The following is a 17,861-nucleotide window of genomic DNA, read 5'->3' on the forward strand; positions in this document are numbered from 1 at the left end:
TTGACTCTTAACTAAATCTACCTTAAGAGACTAATTAAAAAAAATACAAGCTACATTGATAATTCATGATTTCGTAGTTATATCAAGCAATCTTTTAGCCGTATTTTATATTTAGAAAATCGAACTAGTGCGTTAGACTTCTAACGAATGATGGGGCTTAAACATAGGTATCACGATTTTACCCGTCGTGGAGAGAATGATACGTGCCTCGGGAGTCGGGAAGGAGGAAAAAAGAAGAAAAGAAAACGCCCAAGGGCGAGCACAGCAAAGCAACGAGGAGAAAGCCAAAACAGACTAGTAGACACCCAAACCCGAGAAGAGAAGTGAGAACCCTCCCAAACAAGCCAAAGCCAGCAAAGCCAAAAGGAGGAAGACGCACCAGGACATTGACGAGCCGCAGTCCGCGGCAGCAGGTCCAGCTTCATCCCCCGGAGCCCCAGCACTGGGGTTGGCAGGCAGGCTCGCTCGCCACCGCCGCGTGAAGCGAAGCGCGCGCCCCCGCGGACGCTGACGCTGGGACCCGCCTGCTGGGGGCTGGGAGTGGGCCCGCCCCCCTGATGGGCGCCTGCGCGCCGGCGGCGAGGGGAAGCGTGAGGACGAGGAGCGCCGGCGGGCTCCGCGCGAAGCAGGCCGGGCAAGCGAGCCACCGCGCCGCCTAGTGAGGGCGCTCGCCGCCCGTCTTTGCTTGTTGCCTTGTTGGGTTGCTCGCACGTCCTGTTCCAGTTCCAGGCCAGAGAGAGCGGGGCCCGGGGCTGCAGGCGGCGGCCCGCGGAGGAGCTAGGGTTCTCTCTCCCACTCCCCCCTGCGTCGCCAGGATGGCGGTTGGGGACGCGCTGCGCCGGCTCTGCGAGGAGGTCGGCTGGTCCTACGCCGTCTTCTGGAAGGCCATCGGCGCCGCCGACCCTGTGTAAGCTAATCCCCACCCCTCCTTCCTCCTACTGTTTGTGTTTATCTTTCTCTCCTGTTTTTTTTTTCCTTTGGATCTTATGCTTCTCCTGCAGCCCGATTTGCGAAGAAATCCCATCCCATTCGTTTTCGAAACGTTGTGCATCTTTTCGCTCCCCTGGTCTGGGGTTTGGAGTTTCGCTGCGCATTACGTTTCAGCTAGATTTTCCTGGTAGACAAGCGAAGCGCGCGCGGGAACATTCGGATGGGCATATTCCTGGACATCCTTCCCAATATGGGAGCTCTTTACTAGTGTATGCAACTTTTGGTGCCGCTGTAAATTTTAGTGGCATGAGTACCTACCTACCCACTGAGTTCGCGCTAACGTCTGTGAGTTCTTGGGGGTGTACAAGGGCGGGAAACGGGTGAAATGCGCTTGCATTTCTATGTAAAGCTAATGTGCTGCGCGTTCAGCTTCGTGATGCGATTAGTGCACGAATTCAGCTGTTCTTTGCTGATTTGTGTCTTCTCCTTGGTGACGTGCAGGCATTTGGTGTGGGAGGACGGTTCCTGCGGCCACGCCTCATGCTATACCGGATCTGATGCTCCTGAAGCTGGGTGTGAGCCGGGCACCAGTGTGTGCACGCTTGTTGGGAAGGTTATGGCCTCACAAATTCATGTTATTGGTGAAGGGTAAGCAGGAATTTTGTTTTGCTTGTTACAGTGTTCATAGCTAATAAGTGCTTCGGCGTTGTTGGAGAAGTTCAAACTTTGCTGATGTATGTATGTATGTATGCTGTGCTTGTATTCTTCAGTACCATTGGCCGTGCTGCTTTCACTGGAAATCATCAATGGATTGTCCATGATCCTGCCACTGCCAGTGATCACAATCTCAGACCGGAGGTGCAATTCCTTCTCCCTTCCCTTGTGAACTGATATAAATGTAGCCCAATTTAAGTTTTCCGTGGTCCATTTTGCTGTCACCTTATTTAAAGTCTGGTGCCAAGGGATTTATGCCACTGCAGAAGTCCTTGTGGGGCTATTTTGGCCTACGTCTTGAAACTTCAGCATGTAGTGAGTTTGGTCTATTATTCTCTGAACAAGTTGTCATTGTGATAAGCTAGCTGTGAAACCACACAAATAGACATGCGAAATAAGTGGAGACATCTTTCAAGTTTCTTGTTTGTATGGTTTGCCCTTGAGCTGAAGTCAACCGTGATGGCATTTCCCTTTATTCATCTACGTGTGATGAGAATTTCTTCATTACCTTTGGGGTCTTGCTTACTTATTATCTAAGCAGAAATGTTTTCTTTGTTTGGGGGATTTTAAATTGTTATATGAGTTTCTGTGATGAAACATCAAGCTGATTATGTTCTTATCAATAGGTTGTTGCTGAGATGAATCATCAGTTTGCAGCTGGCATTCAGGTTAGTACGATTTTTTCCTTGCATGCTGGATTATTCACTGACACAATGTTTGCTTCTGTGCTCTTAATAAGTTATTGTGTGCAGACTATTGCAATTATTCCCGTGTTACCACGAGGTGTACTGCAGCTAGGCGCTACAAGTGTGGTAAGATATCCATGCTTTAGTAACTGGGATTACTATATAGTATCTATCATTCTACATGTATTGAAGTTGTTCTGTCATTATTATATGAGCCATGACATACTACTTTATGACTGTGCTACATTGTTGACTGGTCAAATGTTCTGTTCCCTTGATCTCCGTATATACACTATATTGTGGTCAGGTCTGAGGAGACAAAACCTTTTTGTGGACAGTAGCGGACCCCTGAAAAGAAAAACATGTGATAATTGTGCTCTATTTTTGCATTTAGGATTGCTGTGAAAGAAATAAGAAAAAAAAGATTCTCAGATATCTCTTTATGCTAACTCTACTAACCATGCTTATGACATGTTAGAGCTTATGAATGCTTATTTTTTGGCAGGTAGTGGAAAATACCAACCTTGTGCTCCAGTATAAGAAGCTGTGTTCTCAGCTGAACAATCGGTCGAGTATGGCTTCATCGTCATCTGTTAAAAACGATTTGAACCCTAAAGTTCAGTCACACCCTTTGAATGGTCCCACAAGTATATACCCTGCAGATACGCGCTCAAAGTTTTTTAGTGGATCCCCAATGTCATATCAACAGTGTTATGGTCCTGATGGCACAACTGTGTCTAGTAGTATATTGACAAACATGGGCAGTAATGCTTCAATGCTCATGGTTGCACAGAGAAATGCTCAAGTGGGTAAAGAACACATTCTATATGCCCCTGACATGAGGTTCAGACTGCAAAACCCTTACTGTGACAGGAGAGTTGAGAGTAACACCCAAAGTAGTGTTGTGAGCTCTGGTTTTATCTCGTCGATCTCAGCATCAATGGAAAGACATCCATGGATGACCAACAGTCAACAGTTAGAACAAGGAAACACTGGAGAACCATCAGATCTCAGAAATGTTCTCTTGAAATCTCTTGCATACCGTCACCCTTTGTTCAATGACAACACAAACATGGTTTTAGTGCATGGCAAAGGCCAGGTGCCAGGTTTTGTTAATGGTCATGGGGGTTTTGATTTTCTCCCAGAAGGTACTATGGTATTCAAGGGTAACCTGTATGGCAGCACAGCAAATCAAATTTTAGACCAAAGATGCAGTTCTACTTCTGAGATGTCAGGGCACAGACCAACTATTTCATACAAAATGCCCCAATCTACCCAATGTGTTAGGAAAACAGAGTCTCCAAAGAGAGAGACATGCGAAACTTCTGCTGCTCTGTCATCTGGCTCTGATATTCAGGTTTCTGGTGGCCTGAAAACAGTCATTTCTCAAGAGAATAATATGAGTAGCTCAGATCTTATTAGCCCAAAAAAACCCAATGAAGTGCATGCCCCTACTGGTGCAATTGTTAAAGCTGTCAAGAATATGGATAGCCGCAGGCTCCCAGACATATCTAATGAGAGATCACCTCCGCTTCGTATGGATGCTGCTGCAGAAAGTGATTTGTTTGACATGTTTGATTCTGAAGTTCATCATTTGTGCCGCAATGTGGATAATGATCTTACCTGTAAAGCTGCAAAACCCGAGAATTCAAATAGAGATGTACCTGAATCCTCTGTTCGTCTTGGTTCCTCTTCATCTTTCAATTCAGTGGATGACAAGTTCCCTTATTCTGGGATCTTCTCACTAACCGATACCGACCAACTTTTGGATGCGGTTGTCTCCAATGTCAATCCTGGTGGCAAGCAGATCTCTGGTGACAGTACTTCTTGCAAGACTTCAGCGGCAGATATTCCTACCACTTCGTATTGTCGCTTAAAAGAACCAAAGCAGTCCGAATCATCTTCACCTTTGCTAATCAAGAATGAGTTAGCCGTTTCAAATTTTGTCAAACAGTCATCTTTCCAAGAAAAGGCAGAGGATGGCTGTCTTTCTCAAAATAATGCAATACAGAAGTCTCAGATACGCCTCTGGATAGAGAACGGACAGAACATGAAATGTGAAAGTGCCTCAGCCTCAAACAGTAAGGGCGTTGATATGTCAAGCAAGGCAAGTCGAAAGAGGTCTCGACCAGGAGAGAATCCTAAGCCACGACCAAAGGACCGCCAGCTTATTCAGGATCGTATAAAGGAGCTCCGGGAACTCGTACCTAATGGGGCAAAGGTATCCTCTTCTTCTACTCACGCATTTCAAACGTGTTTTAGTAATTTAGGGTTATTTAATGTTCAATTGCACTTGTTTCAAACTTCATACACTTGTACGATGACTGTTAGTCTCACAGCATTTTTTGTCAACAGTGTAGTATTGATGCATTACTGGAGAAGACCATTAAGCACATGCTTTTCTTGCAAAGTGTGACAAAGCATGCAGATAACCTCAAGGACTCAAACAAATCTGATGTATGCATGCACTTATTAATTTTGTCATCTACTCCCTCCGTCCCAGGATATAAGGCGTAACCACCTCTGGTTCAAAGACCAAGAAATGCATTTAATTGTCTCTATACCACTGCATCGATATACGTATGCATAGAGAGAGCACGCCTTATATTGTGGGACAAGAATAAAAAGTGGTTACGCCTTATATCTTGGGACGGAGGGAGTAATTTGCAGCCTTTTTGAGAAGGTAATAGTTACTAACCTCATGCAATGCGTTGTGTGGCTATGGGTAAACTCCAAACAGATTCTTGGTGGTGAGAATGGTCCACTCAAAGACTACTTCGAAGGTGGTGCAACTTGGGCCTTGGATGTTGGTAGTCGATCTATGACGTGCCCAATCATTGTCGAGGATCTCGAGCGGCCTCGTCAGATGCTTGTGGAGGTAAATGATTCTGCTATTGCTGGTTCTTTCAACTCTTTTTATTGCCAACGCATGCATATTTCTGATGGTGTTGCCTCTGTAGATGCTTTGTGAGGATAGAGGTATCTTCTTGGAGATAGCTGACTTCATTAAAGGACTAGGATTAACCATCTTAAGGGGCGTTATGGAAGCACGCAAAAATAAAATCTGGGCACGGTTCACTGTTGAGGTAAGCAGTTCAGTGCATTATGAAGGTTCTCTAGGTTGGTTGAGTACTCAGAAGGCTAGAGTAGTTTTCCCTTATAGCATGTTATAGTTTGTGTGTGTGTTATCTTTCATGAGTAGATTTTTTTTTGCTTCCTCAACTCAACTGTCTGCTTTATGGACGTTCTTGTTTTACTTTGTTTATTATGCAGGCCAACAGAAATGTGACTAGAATGGAAATCTTCCTTTCCCTAATGCGCATGCTGGAACCGAGTTGTGGAGCAGGAGAGAATTCTAATAACAACATAAAAATGCCTCTTGGGATTGTGCAGTATCCCATAATCCCTGCGACAGGTCATCTTAGGTGAGCCAGCCAGCACAAAGATAACAGGATGCATCTTTGAAATGCTAAGAGCGGGGGGAGGTCCACCCACTTCTGCCATGACTAGCATTGCCAACCCAGGACGAGCTGGAATCTCGTGACATGCGGTGCATCGTCCCTGCAGTGTGCATTCGGAAAGCCTAACAGTAGACGGGAACATCGACATGGATAGTTGGTTCGCCGGATGATCGACGTTTTGACTGTAATCTTAGTTTATGTTTGTTGCTGATGCTTTAGCCTTTTGTTAGTCTGCATATTAGTGAGTGAATTTTGTTATGTTCTGCTGCTGAATGGAAATTCTGAGTTGAATTGTAGGCCTTGTTTTGGTACTGACTCGAACTCGGAGTTCTCTGTTTTGAATGGTCGGGGTACCCCTAACCGAAATTCCCAAATCAAACGGAAAGGAGTTCGGGTTAGGTAACGCTAACCCTAGTTTCGAAATTGGAAGAAAGAAGAACGGAAAGGGATTCGGTACAGAAACACAAACCCCAATCCCCAAATTAGAAGAAATGGCAAGAACAGAGAGGCTTCGGGATAGAAATCCTAACCCTTAGTTTCAAATTGAACAACACTGAGGGCTTTAGGTAGAACCCTAAATTCCAACTCATCAAGAATCGGGGAGAGGGCTCGAGATAATAGATCCCAAGTCCTAATCACAGATCACAGAACCTCGAGAAGATTAGGGTTGAAACCCTGATCAAAACCCTCTCAACAAACCGTGAATCGGTCAAATTAGCACTGGCTGAGCCACACAGTAGATAGAAAATTCAGATCAAAGAACACAGAAACACTAATTCGTACACAGAAGGGGATTCCCCAAATTGGCCATAGATCCGTCAGAATGAAGTGCAAAATCATTGTCTGAATCGCACAGCAGATCAAATTCGCATCGTATGAACGCAACATAGGGCCAAAGTTGAGAAACCCTAGTCCTAACTCAGTCCCAGACTCCCATATCGCAAGGGATCTGAGCGAGGGGGTTGAGGGGAACTTTATTTAGGTCCAAGCCATAGGCGACGACGGTCGTTCGCCTTCACTTACCTCAAGTTCATTGACACATTCGCTGAAACTGCATATTCACCAAAGCTGCACAATCATGAAACTGCACATTCACTAAATCCTAAACCCAACGTTCACCCAAGGAGTGGTTACTGAAACTGTACATTCACTATAGGGTGGTGGGGGCAGCAACGGCACACATAGGCGGGCGGGGACGACACAACAATGGTGGTTAGGGATGGCAATTGTGGGGGATAGATATCCCCTGAATCACCACAGTTTGGTTATGTTCTGTGGGCTGCCTGAAAGGTCCCCAGTTGGCCGGGCGCACAGCCTTCAGGAGTTTTTAGTCGGGCGCAACGGAAAGCGGACGAGGAAGACAGAAGCGTGGGCGTGAAGACTTTTGGACCGCGTTTCGCGCATGCAGAGAATGTGTGAATCTCCTGACGACTCGCTGACCTCAAGGAAAGTCAGCATGACTCCAGCAAAGGCGGGCAGACTGAGAATGTGTATCGCGTGGTGTGTGTAACTCATCTTCTGTCAGGAATAAGACGGAGGAGGGGCCCCTACGAAAACAGGAGACGCCATTCAGCAGCATGGCCATCTTCTACCTCAAGAACTCCCTGTAATCGCGACCACCGAGTAATACACATCCATCAACTCACAAGATGTAGGGTATTACGCCAAGCGACCCGAACCTGTATAATCCTTCGTGTTTCCTTGTGCACTGCACAGACCATCAAGTTGTGATCGATCTCGTCATTCTCCCAAAAGCACTAAATGGTATACCCCGTAGTGTGTCGTCAGTACCAAACACCGACATCAATAGGTCGTTGTCGGGTCGGGTGGAGCAAAAATCTGCCCACGATTGCACATGTAAAATCTACCTAAACCTGCTCGTGGTCACACCCTTGGGTGCAACTCCAAACCTGCACTCGAAAACCTGATGGGTTCGGGTCACTCGTGGGTTTTTTTACTCTTTGTACACTTTTAAATAATAATTTAGCTATAAACAATTAAATTTCAACAATAATTGAGCTATGAATTTTAAGTCTTCTCATGGTTGAGCGGCAAAAAAAAATATTTCATGAATGAATAGCTGAGTTACTAATGGTGGTTAGGGCCGGTGCAGCAACGACAGGCTTGGGTGGCGCAGCATAAGCGAGCGGGAGCGGCACCGGGCGGCCCTACCTCACGTCGACGGGTATCAGCACACAGGTCTTGTAGTGATTGAAGATAGAAGATGATGACCGTTCGAGTGTGGCAAGGGTCTCTTTGCAAGAAAATAGAGAGATACTAGATAGAGATGGTGGGGGGACTGCATTGGATGAAAAATGAAGCCACCAGATAATGCTCTATTTGATGAGATGGATGGGATTCAGGGCGCCAAAATTTGCATTCAATGCTCAGGGACCAGGGGCCGTTTGGTTGCAGTTTGGGTGCATGCATCATCAATTATAAGATTCAAAAGCCATTAAGATGGTTTGCAACGGTTTTCTCTAAATTTCACCATATATTCTACCCCTATTTTTATCTCTCTCACACCCCTATTTTTTATGTCATCCAGATTCCACCCCTATTTTTATCTCTCTCACACCATAATTTTTTCTTATATACCCTACTACAACCATAAAATATCGTTTTCTATACTTATTCATAATCCATTATCAATTTTCTCTCAACTAATAAATACTGGCGATGGCAACGGCAGTGCTGTCCGAACGATGTTTATAAAAAGTAGGAGAGAACAAACGGGGTTTTCCCTTTTTTTTATAAGGATGTGACTCTCTATTATCAAGTCTCTATGAATGATGAAATTAGATACCTAAATATTATAGAATAAAATTTTAAAATATATATTGTATTATATTTAATACTATAGATTATGTCAATTTTGAAAACGACATCACCTAACTCGTAACCGAAACTGTCATTAGATGGGTGTTGACTGTTGAGCGATCAACCGCCGCTTTGGCGTCCCAGCGGAGGAGTCCCCCCATGCATGAGTTGGTGTACTCTCGGGTCTCCGGCTTCCCCACAAAATCCCGCCTTCAACTCAGTTAGAGGTGGCTATAGTTGCCACCAAACTCCTTGTCCCAGGCCCCAGCCCGGCAGCCCCCAACGAAACTCCAGAACTCTAGATCACGCGCTTGCGTCCCATGATCAGATGAAACTAGCAGTGTCCTCACATGGTTCGGCCGCAATATTAAGGGCTAATTTGAGAACCTTAAATACTTTTCGGGATTGGAGGTGATTGGTATAGAAATGAACTAATTTTCTATTCAATCTTGAAGAAAATTTGAGTATCTAAACTAGCTCTAAGACTTGTTGGTGACGGAGAATTGAAGGGGATTCATAGGAGAGAAATTTCATTTCTATTCAATTCCCTGGTCACCAAATCAGTTATAAGACTTAATTAAGAGAGACAGGCAAAGGTACAATCGGTTTTCTCTGTGTTGAAAGTAGTCTCACTGAAACGGCTGGACATAGAAATTACTACTACCCCTTCAACTGTAATTGATCATCTAAAAAGACGCTACAACGAGCTAATTAATGGGACGACGAAGACAGCGACTGTAATTGATCGTACGTTAAAGGAGAACCTTACTGAAAAGAAGAAGAAAAGCAGAAATTTTTTACCATCCTTTACATCCGCATCACTGCAGCACTAACATGCACACCAGCAGCATGCAGGCAGTGCAGCTAGCTTAGAGAGAGCGAGGGAGACAGGCAGCCATCCCATGATACATGGCGCAAGGCAGGCCTTTGTCTCTCTGTTTCCTTCGCAGGCGGCGGCCTCTGTTTGTATACGGAGTACGGACGACACAGCAGCACAGACAGGCAAGAGGCCGGCTAGACCTAGACCTCGACGTGGCAGTAGGTGGTGGTCTGGAACCTGAACCCGGCGGCCCCGGGCGCGCCGTTGCCACCGGCGGTGACGAGGAAGGCCGGGCAGGTGACGAAGAGGTGGTAGTGGTTCGAGACCCAGCTGCCGACCTTCCAGCGGACGCGGCCGTCGACCTTGACCTGGAGGACGAGGTACCCCGCCTGGCAGTCCTGGCGGAGCGCGTCGGCGAGGTAGGGCGCGAGGGGCACGTTGGGACCGGCCAGCACCGGCGACCAGACGCCGACGTCGCCGTGGCCCTGGTACGCGGGCGGCAGCGACGCCGCCACCGTGAGCTGCTGGTACTTGTACGACGCGTACACGTCGAGGCGGTCGTAGTAGACCCCGACGCGCTCGTTCGGGTTGCGCGACGCTAGCGTCACCTGGATCGCGGTGGAGAGCAGGGTGCTGGTGCTGGTGGTGGCGTTGGAGAGGTCCAGCTGCCGGAGCGACGCGTCCTGCAGGTAGAAGCGCGGGTGCGTGGGGCGGAGCACCAGGTAGACGATCAGCGCGACGACGCCCACGGTCAGCGCGAGGACCACGATGGTGGCTAGCAGGCGCCTGCACGAGCGCCGGAGGTCGTCGTCGCCGTGTTTGCCGCAGTCCTTGCCCATGGCTAGCTGATGGGTGGAGGGAGTGGGGAGTGAGTTGTGCTTCTGCCTCTCCTGTGGATTCGGATCCGACTCTGTGCTGTGTTCTTGGGGTGGAAATAGTGCAATGGAGTTCCTGGGAAGGAGGAAGGGAAGACAGAGGGAGAGAGCAGAGCAGATGGTGTTTTGTGGCGAGGGAAGACGAGGATGACAGAGAAAGTTGGTCAATTAACAGAGAGCGAAAGAGAGCGTGTGTGCCCCATAGCAGTGAGGATGCACTTGCAGACACGTCATAATATATTTGCGATTGTATGTACAGCAGTGGCCACAGAGAGAGCAGTTGTACGTATAGGTGTACATTCGGGCCACCCGGTCTAAACCCGAAAAGATCCGTATTGTTCGAATTTCGGGTCGACCCGGCCCGTTTGAATTTCGGGTCGTGCCGGGCCGGTCCATGGGTCTAGCCCTCGGCCCACGGTCCGGCCCGAAATTGCTTAAACGTGTCGGGCTCATTTCGGGCGGCCCGAAATTATAAAAGCCTGAAATACATTTTTTGCCCCGAAATTCATATTAGGGCCAGAAATTCAATTTTTGGCCCGAAATTCAGTTTTTGGCCCAAAATTCACATCAGAGCCTTAAATTCAAAAATAATAAAACAAATAAAAGATAAGACAAATAAATTTGAACAAAAGCAAACTTAATATTTGTATTAAAGTTACCACAGCTATGCAATGAATACCTCGTTTACAAATTATTTTGTTAGAAGAAAAAAGAGTATAATCAGCTCTATACAAAGTTCATAAGTTCAGTTTATTGTCTAATATTCATAACAAAAGTAAAATTACATCACATACTCTAATTTGAAAGCTACAAAAAACATCTAACTAGCATTATCTCTAGCTTTGTATTCTTTATCAAGTATATGAAAGTGTGGAATGAAGTATGGTTTTAATAAATATATGAGCCTTTTCGTGCCTCTATATGGGCCATTTCGTGCCTGCCTTAAACGAGTCGTGCTCTTGCCCGCCCATGGGCCGTGACCTCGGCCCAAACCCGGCCCGACACTAAAAATATTTTGGATCGTATCGTGACTGAGCCGTGCTTTTTTTCGTGCTTCGGACAGGCACATCAGGACCGGCCCAAATATACACCTATAGTTGTATGTATGTATGGGTGACCAGTCATCACAGGCACAGCACAGCAGTGCCTGCAAACCACGCTCGGGGGACCTGCATGTGAGCCAGCCAGGGCAGGGCAGACTCTCTCTGTCTTGTGGGCGGGCGGAACACAAGAAGCTTCTTCCCTTCCCGGCCATGAATAGTACGTCCGTCCGCGTGCGTGCGCACCCGCGCCATCACCGCGCGCCCAGTCCACCGGCGACGACTCGGCGAACAGACGAGGGCGACTCGGCCACCAAGCACGCACGCAGGCAGGCAGGCTGTCACATCCGAAGCCGATTGCTCACCGGCCGTATCGGATTACCCACTTGCAGTACTCCTACTCAGCTAGCTTTCTCTTCTCTTTAAAAAACAATCAATCTTTTTTGACGCCACTAGCTAGCCTACGTACTGTACTCCGAAAAAGCGGCTTTCGCTGATGGGTGGGCGAAAGCGGCGGAATCATGCTCGTATTGTAGCAGCGGCTAGTGCAGCTCGCTCTCCCTCTTCTTTGCCTGGACTGGAACAGAATCCGATTCGGCGCCCGGCCCCTCCTCTTGCCTCAGCTTTCAGTTTCACCTCCCCCTACCAGGCTACCAGTGGCCGATACAGCTTTAGTGCGAAACAGTCGCTGGCTGAGCGGCTTTTAGGCATGTACAACAGTGACACCGTGACACGGTACTTTAAGCGTAAGACACAGTGTGATAGAATAGGCTGTATCTAAACTCCGTGTCTTAGTAAATGTGTTATATTCTCTCATTAATTAACAATGCTTGATCTAGTGTGCACATGAACTCTATGGCTAGTGTGGAGGACCAGGGCGCTACGTCTGCTGCTGCGGGGAGATTAAATGGGTGCCGCATGGGATCTTCAAGACACAAGCTTCATCATACAACACAGCCACGCCTTCGTTTCTTCAGCATCGAGCTGCACGCCGGCAGCGTGTCTTCGCCAAGAAACGTCTCTACGATTTTTTTTTCATGTAGCTCCCTGCATGTGCTTAAGACACCGTGTATTTAACACTGTTGTACATGCTCTTAGGGCATGTACAATGGGTGTCTTAAGTTGTGTCTTATAGTGTGTCTAGGGGGACGAATGTAAAAAAACTCAAGACATGTATCTTAACGAAGACACAGTGTCTTAGCTCTATGTTCGAGACAGAAGACTAGCTGATTGGTCACTTTAATTTATTGAATGCTCTGATTGGTACAATAAATATGATAAGACACATGTTTTAGACATGACCACTGTATTATGTTGTGTTTTAGTTGTGTCTTATACTTGAAGTACCGTGCAGCAGTGTCTAGGTTGTACATGCCCTTATGATAATAAAAGCAGTATAGATAGCAGAGATCAGGACCCGGCCGGCCTCTCTACTCCCAAAGCGTTTCTTTCTTTGACCACTTTCTTTTAACAGGCGCACCCTTTGCAGCGTAGGAAAGCAAGGACGACCGAGTATTGAAAAAGCAGGGAGAGAGAGAGAGAGGGAGAGAGATGGCTGCGTTTAGATTTTAGAGAGTGCACGATCGAGTGAGAGTGACTAATAGAACGACTCAGGAGCTATTATATGTCCCTAAGCATCAATCGATCGATACAATAAGGACTATGGGCGTGTTTGGTTGAGAATATGTAGAGAGAATCTGACTGTGGAAATAATCTAAGTATCATGGAGATTACGTGTGGAGAAAGATAAAGTGATCCAAAATGTTTAGGATCTAAAAAGCGATGGATTACTACTATCATAATGACTCAACCGATTTTATGCTTATGTTAATATTGGACGGTTTTTACAAAAAACAATTCTTATAGAAATAGACTGAAAAGCTAAAACATTTGACACTCCACAGCAGCTACCAAGCAGCTTTTGGTAGCGAGGAACTAAATAAAAGACCAAACAAACAGTGTCTATATATAGACCGCACACTAGCTGTGTCACGGCTCACGGGCCAGCCAACCGTTAGATATCTTGCTTGCTTGCTTGCCACCCAGGGCCGGTTCTAACATTTTGGGGGCCCCAAGCGAAAATTTACATGGAGGCCCTATACGAAAGTGAGTCTGCTATTTTTTCAACTTATAAATAATATCTGAAAAATAAAAGAAGTTGATGATTTACATAATTTTATTCAAAATAATATAACTGGAGACATTGTTACATTATTTTATGAGTCGTAAAATTATACAAATTATGTAATATAACTCTGCATTTGTTTTGACTTTTGAGAGAGTATTTTTACTTTTAATTTGACAAACTAGCCTAAACCTTAAAATGCACAGAAAACCAAATCTAAATACATTAGAACAAATTTTCTGAAAACAAAGTTCAGCAAACTAAACTAGGATTAAGCAATGTAGGTTATTAGGGTCGGCCCTCCGGTAGGCTAGAATTAAGCAACGCAACAGACACATGTGTACAACACCTTCCGTCCTTCCCACGTCAATTTTAGTATTTGTCATCAAGTAAACTGTTGCGCGACCTCGAAGAGTTGATTACCAGAAAATCAAAGAGACGCAATAAAAGAATGAGAATAGAGATTTATCTGTAACGTATATGTATTTAGATATAAGATGGATAAACGGGGGCCCTACGGACCTTGGGGGCCTGAGCGGTCGCATACCCTGCACACCCTCAGGACCGGAAGACCTTGGGGGCCCTGAGCGGTCCACCCCTCAGCATATATCCAGACCATCAGGTGGCCCAATTCCACGGAAGACCATATCTCCTTCCTGCTCCAAATTGACAGCCTACCTACCAACCTCTGAGTGTGAGTGCTATGCTTATTACCGTCAGCAGTGCCTCATGCTCACACACACGTCGCCATGAACGCCCCATGCTGCGGCTAGCTAGGGCGACTACGCAGCACGACGCAAGAAAACAGAGTAAACACATGGGGACTCTCCCCCGCTGGGACCCGCTAGTGCATGCCAAAGCGGTGGTTCATCATCACTCGGCACGGCAGCCGGCACCTGTGTCTCGTCAGTCTCCCAGACAACACAACTGCTGGCCCTGAGCTTCACTTCACCTGTAACAAACTCAAAGGAACAAGGGAAATGGAAAGTATGAGGAAGTTAATTTTTTTCCCTTAGTCTCCACAAACCACTTACTTTTAGACTAGCTCCAACAATGATCTCTAAAGGTTCATATACCCTAAATTTAGGGATGTCCTATAACAATATTCTCTAAACGGTTCTCTAAATTTAGAGGGCATTGCTGTATCCTCTCTATATAGTTTCTCTAAACGATCATCTATCCCTTTAAATATTTTAAACAACCGGTTTAACAAAAACTAAAATATGTACAATACATTTGAGAGTGTAACAAATACGTATGTACAAAAATTTTAAAAAAAATAAAATAAAAATGTCTCTAATATAGATATTTACGTATAGAGAACATTGTTGGAGAGGAAGGAGATATATGAGATGTAATCTTTTATAGGAGACTGTAAATAACGGATATAAAAGATGTATATAGATGACGTTTCTGAAGACAATCTTAACTTCTAGCCTAAAGTTACGACTAACAACAGATCGTGCATAGTACAGTGAAAAACAATTTTTTTACATTGTTTCATATATCACTATTCTATTACTAGGAACCCAAGACCGCGTGTCTCCTGTCAACCACGACGATTTTTCTTTGCCGAGTGTCTGACAAACAGCACTCGACAAATGTCCTTTGTCGATGTCTCTTCTTTGCCAACTTCTCTTTGTCCAATGCAATACTCGGAGTGCAAAAAGATTTTTTTTAATTAAATGTTTATGGCACTAGGCAAAGAATGTGAGTCCTTCAGTAGTGTTGGGACTTGGGAGCAACTTCGCATTGGAACTGTACAGTCGTACAACTCAAAAAGAAACTTCTTTAATGTCCACTCTAGGTGCCTTTTTTCCCCCTTCTTTCATGTCCTTCGACTTTGCGCAAAAAGATTATTTTTTGGGAAGAAATCAAAAGATTATATAAGAAAGAACGAAATAAAGAAAAAAAAGTTAACGATTGATACGTGCCGCTGGAACCAGTGGTGGCATCCATGTGTGTGCCCCCTTCTCATCCATGCCTGCTGGGGAGATAACGACAATTTCAGTTAGGCCTTGTTCGTTTGTGCCGGATTGGTGGGTCGGAATAAATCATAGCCAGATTGCTTCTCTAATTTATATAAACTTTGATTAGTTGAAACGATTTCGGGTGCAATCCGACGTAAACGAACAAGGCCTTAGGCTGGTTCAAGTGCGGGCGGCACCGCGGGCGGGAGAGAGCCGGTGCCGTCCGGACGTGGGCGAGAGGCGGGCGAGAATGTGCCCCGGGCGACGGCGCTCTCGTCCAGCGAGAGCAGGGCGGCCGCGCTGAAGCGTGCGTCTGGGCGAAAAGGAGGCGAGGCACCCCTCTGTAAATAACCCTACCCAGTTCATTCCACACACCATTTCTTGTCTTCTTCCTTTTCTCTCTTCTTCATAAGCATCGTTCGGACGGCGTTGCGGACCGGTTGCCATAGCCGTGCGCTCCGATCCTACAAGCTCTGCTGCATGTGCGTTCCTTTATTTTTTTTTAAATTTGCTTCCTCCGGTTTGTGGACCGGCTTGCAGCGCGAAGCAACTCCACGCGCCGTCGCGTGCTCGTGTGTGTACTGTGTTGTCGTGTGCCTGTGTGGCAAGCGGCGACAGCGACACCGGCCAGCACCTCGCTTTTGAGAGGCCGGTCGCGTGCCATGCCTCGCGGCGCGACGGGATCGTGGGATGGCATGCATGGCATGTGCGCGGTGCCTGCCTCCCACCGTGTGCATGGACCGTTTCCTTCGCCTTCCTCCCAAGTCCCCAATGCCATAGCCCGTAGGTTCACCACGCCAAGGATGCATTTTCTCCGGTTGAGTAGAGCTGGGTCATGAGGCCTTTTCCTTTACTCGCACGCGCGAATTCGAGCCCCTGATGCGATCAGTGGGCTAGCCAAATCGTCCTCCTCGTTCTGGGCCCTATCTGCTCTGATGGTGGGCTCACTTGCCCACGAACTATAACTGTAAGATCGTACCGTCCGACTCGTATGGCCCAAGCACAAAAAAATACTCGGCACATTTAAACTTTCTGCCAGAATGCCTATCTTTACTACTTACTAACTCAATAGCGTAGACTACGACACTACCATAACTCCACCCTCCCCGCCTACGCACGTGCACACGCCCGTCGCCCACCCAACCGCCACATCTGCCTCTTTTGCACATGACACACGCACGCCGCATGCAGTGTATGGTGGGCCCGTACCCCCTTCTGCCCCTTCTGTGTAGTGCAGTCGCACGCCGCCCCGTGCCTGCGTACCCGCTCGTCCCACCCCCGCCTCATGCGATGCCTGGTGCCCCGCCCGTGCCCTCACACCGTCGAGACTGCCATCTCCGCGCCATCAAAGATCTCTCCCAGGATGGCATTTCAACATATTTCCATATCATTAAAAATTCTATATTGACTCTTTAGAAATAATTTATGCGATATTGATAATGTTTGTCACACGATTTTGCATATCATAGTGATGTTTGTCGTTCTATATCTATATTTCATACAAATTTTTTACTCTCGTGACAATGCACGAGCATGGACCTAGTAATAAATATGGACTGTTGGGGCGAAGGCAAAGACGCCACCCTTCGCTCGAGGCCTTCGCTGTAGTCGCCGGTCCGATGGAGACAAAACGGTCAGGGACACCCTTCGCTTGATACGGCATCAGACGAAGGCCCGCTACGAGGTCTTCCCACCGAGCGGTCTCATCCAGCTCGGAGGCCCACGTATACTCCGGCCCATCGCAACGGGCCCTGCGTGGCCGCTGTGCGTTACGGGCCTAATTTGTAAAGGCGTTCCTGTAATTACAGTCTGTAACCCTGCTTTATGGGAATATTCTAGGGATAACCTAGGTAGCTGAGGGCACATGCGTCCTTAACACAAGGCGCTGGGCGCTCAGGTACCTATAAATACCCCCGCACAGTGCCCGTGAGAGGCCAGATTAACAGAGCTATTGCCATCTAACGCGAGAACCCTGTTAACGTCACTATTCACCCTTGTCGGATCCCCTTGCAACTGAGAGCAAGTTCCAACATTTGGCGCCCACCATTCGTGCTACGAGAAAACCACCCGCGATGGCACCCAAGAGAGCTAACCCGAAGGCTGACGAGGCTGCGAAGGCAGCACTGCTCGCCGTAAGAAAGGGCAAGGCCCTCGCCCTCACCCAATCCACCCACCAAGAGGCCACTGAAGACGACACTCTCCGCACCTGCGGCCCTGAGGGACAACCACAGCCACCCTCAGGCTTCGCACCACCAGAGGGCGCGGACCTCACCGAGGACGGTTAAGTCCTCGGCGTCTCAACAGAAGAACAGCTACAGCTGCGCGGCCTGCGCCTCAAGAACCGCAATCTCCAGAGGCAGAAGGAGATACTGGAGGCCAAGCGCCAGCGTGTGTCCGCACTAGCCAAAGTGCGGCAAATG

At 47.1% G+C, this 17,861-nt stretch overlaps 2 protein-coding genes across 4 annotated transcripts; one reads left to right on the forward strand and one right to left on the reverse strand.

Moving 5' to 3' along the window:
* Positions 1 to 271: 271 nt before the first annotated feature.
* Positions 272 to 6,102, forward strand: LOC103650673 (transcription factor LHW). Of its 3 annotated transcripts, none has more exons than XM_008676231.2 (10): positions 272 to 907; positions 1,432 to 1,578; positions 1,701 to 1,788; positions 2,271 to 2,312; positions 2,397 to 2,456; positions 2,836 to 4,551; positions 4,686 to 4,787; positions 5,071 to 5,208; positions 5,291 to 5,416; positions 5,604 to 6,102. In XM_008676231.2, exons 1-10 carry the CDS (start codon positions 816 to 818, stop codon positions 5,757 to 5,759), a joined length of 2,667 nt encoding a protein of 888 aa, XP_008674453.1. In that variant the 5' UTR covers positions 272 to 815; the 3' UTR covers positions 5,760 to 6,102. The 3 variants fall into 3 exon arrangements, 2 of the variants coding, with proteins under 2 accessions (XP_008674453.1, XP_008674454.1); XR_002268097.3 differs by having other exon boundaries at positions 299 to 907; positions 4,691 to 4,787; XM_008676232.4 differs by lacking the exon at positions 4,686 to 4,787 and having other exon boundaries at positions 303 to 907.
* Positions 6,103 to 9,348: 3,246 nt separating this feature from the next.
* Positions 9,349 to 10,431, reverse strand: LOC100193113 (uncharacterized). The gene has a single exon (NM_001138275.1). It carries the CDS (start codon positions 10,268 to 10,270, stop codon positions 9,632 to 9,634), a length of 639 nt encoding a protein of 212 aa, NP_001131747.1. The 5' UTR covers positions 10,271 to 10,431; the 3' UTR covers positions 9,349 to 9,631.
* Positions 10,432 to 17,861: the final 7,430 nt, after the last annotated feature.

The sequence above is a fragment of the Zea mays genome, chromosome 3 (genome assembly GCF_902167145.1).
Source record: "Zea mays cultivar B73 chromosome 3, Zm-B73-REFERENCE-NAM-5.0, whole genome shotgun sequence".
Lineage (NCBI taxonomy): Eukaryota > Viridiplantae > Streptophyta > Magnoliopsida > Poales > Poaceae > Zea > Zea mays.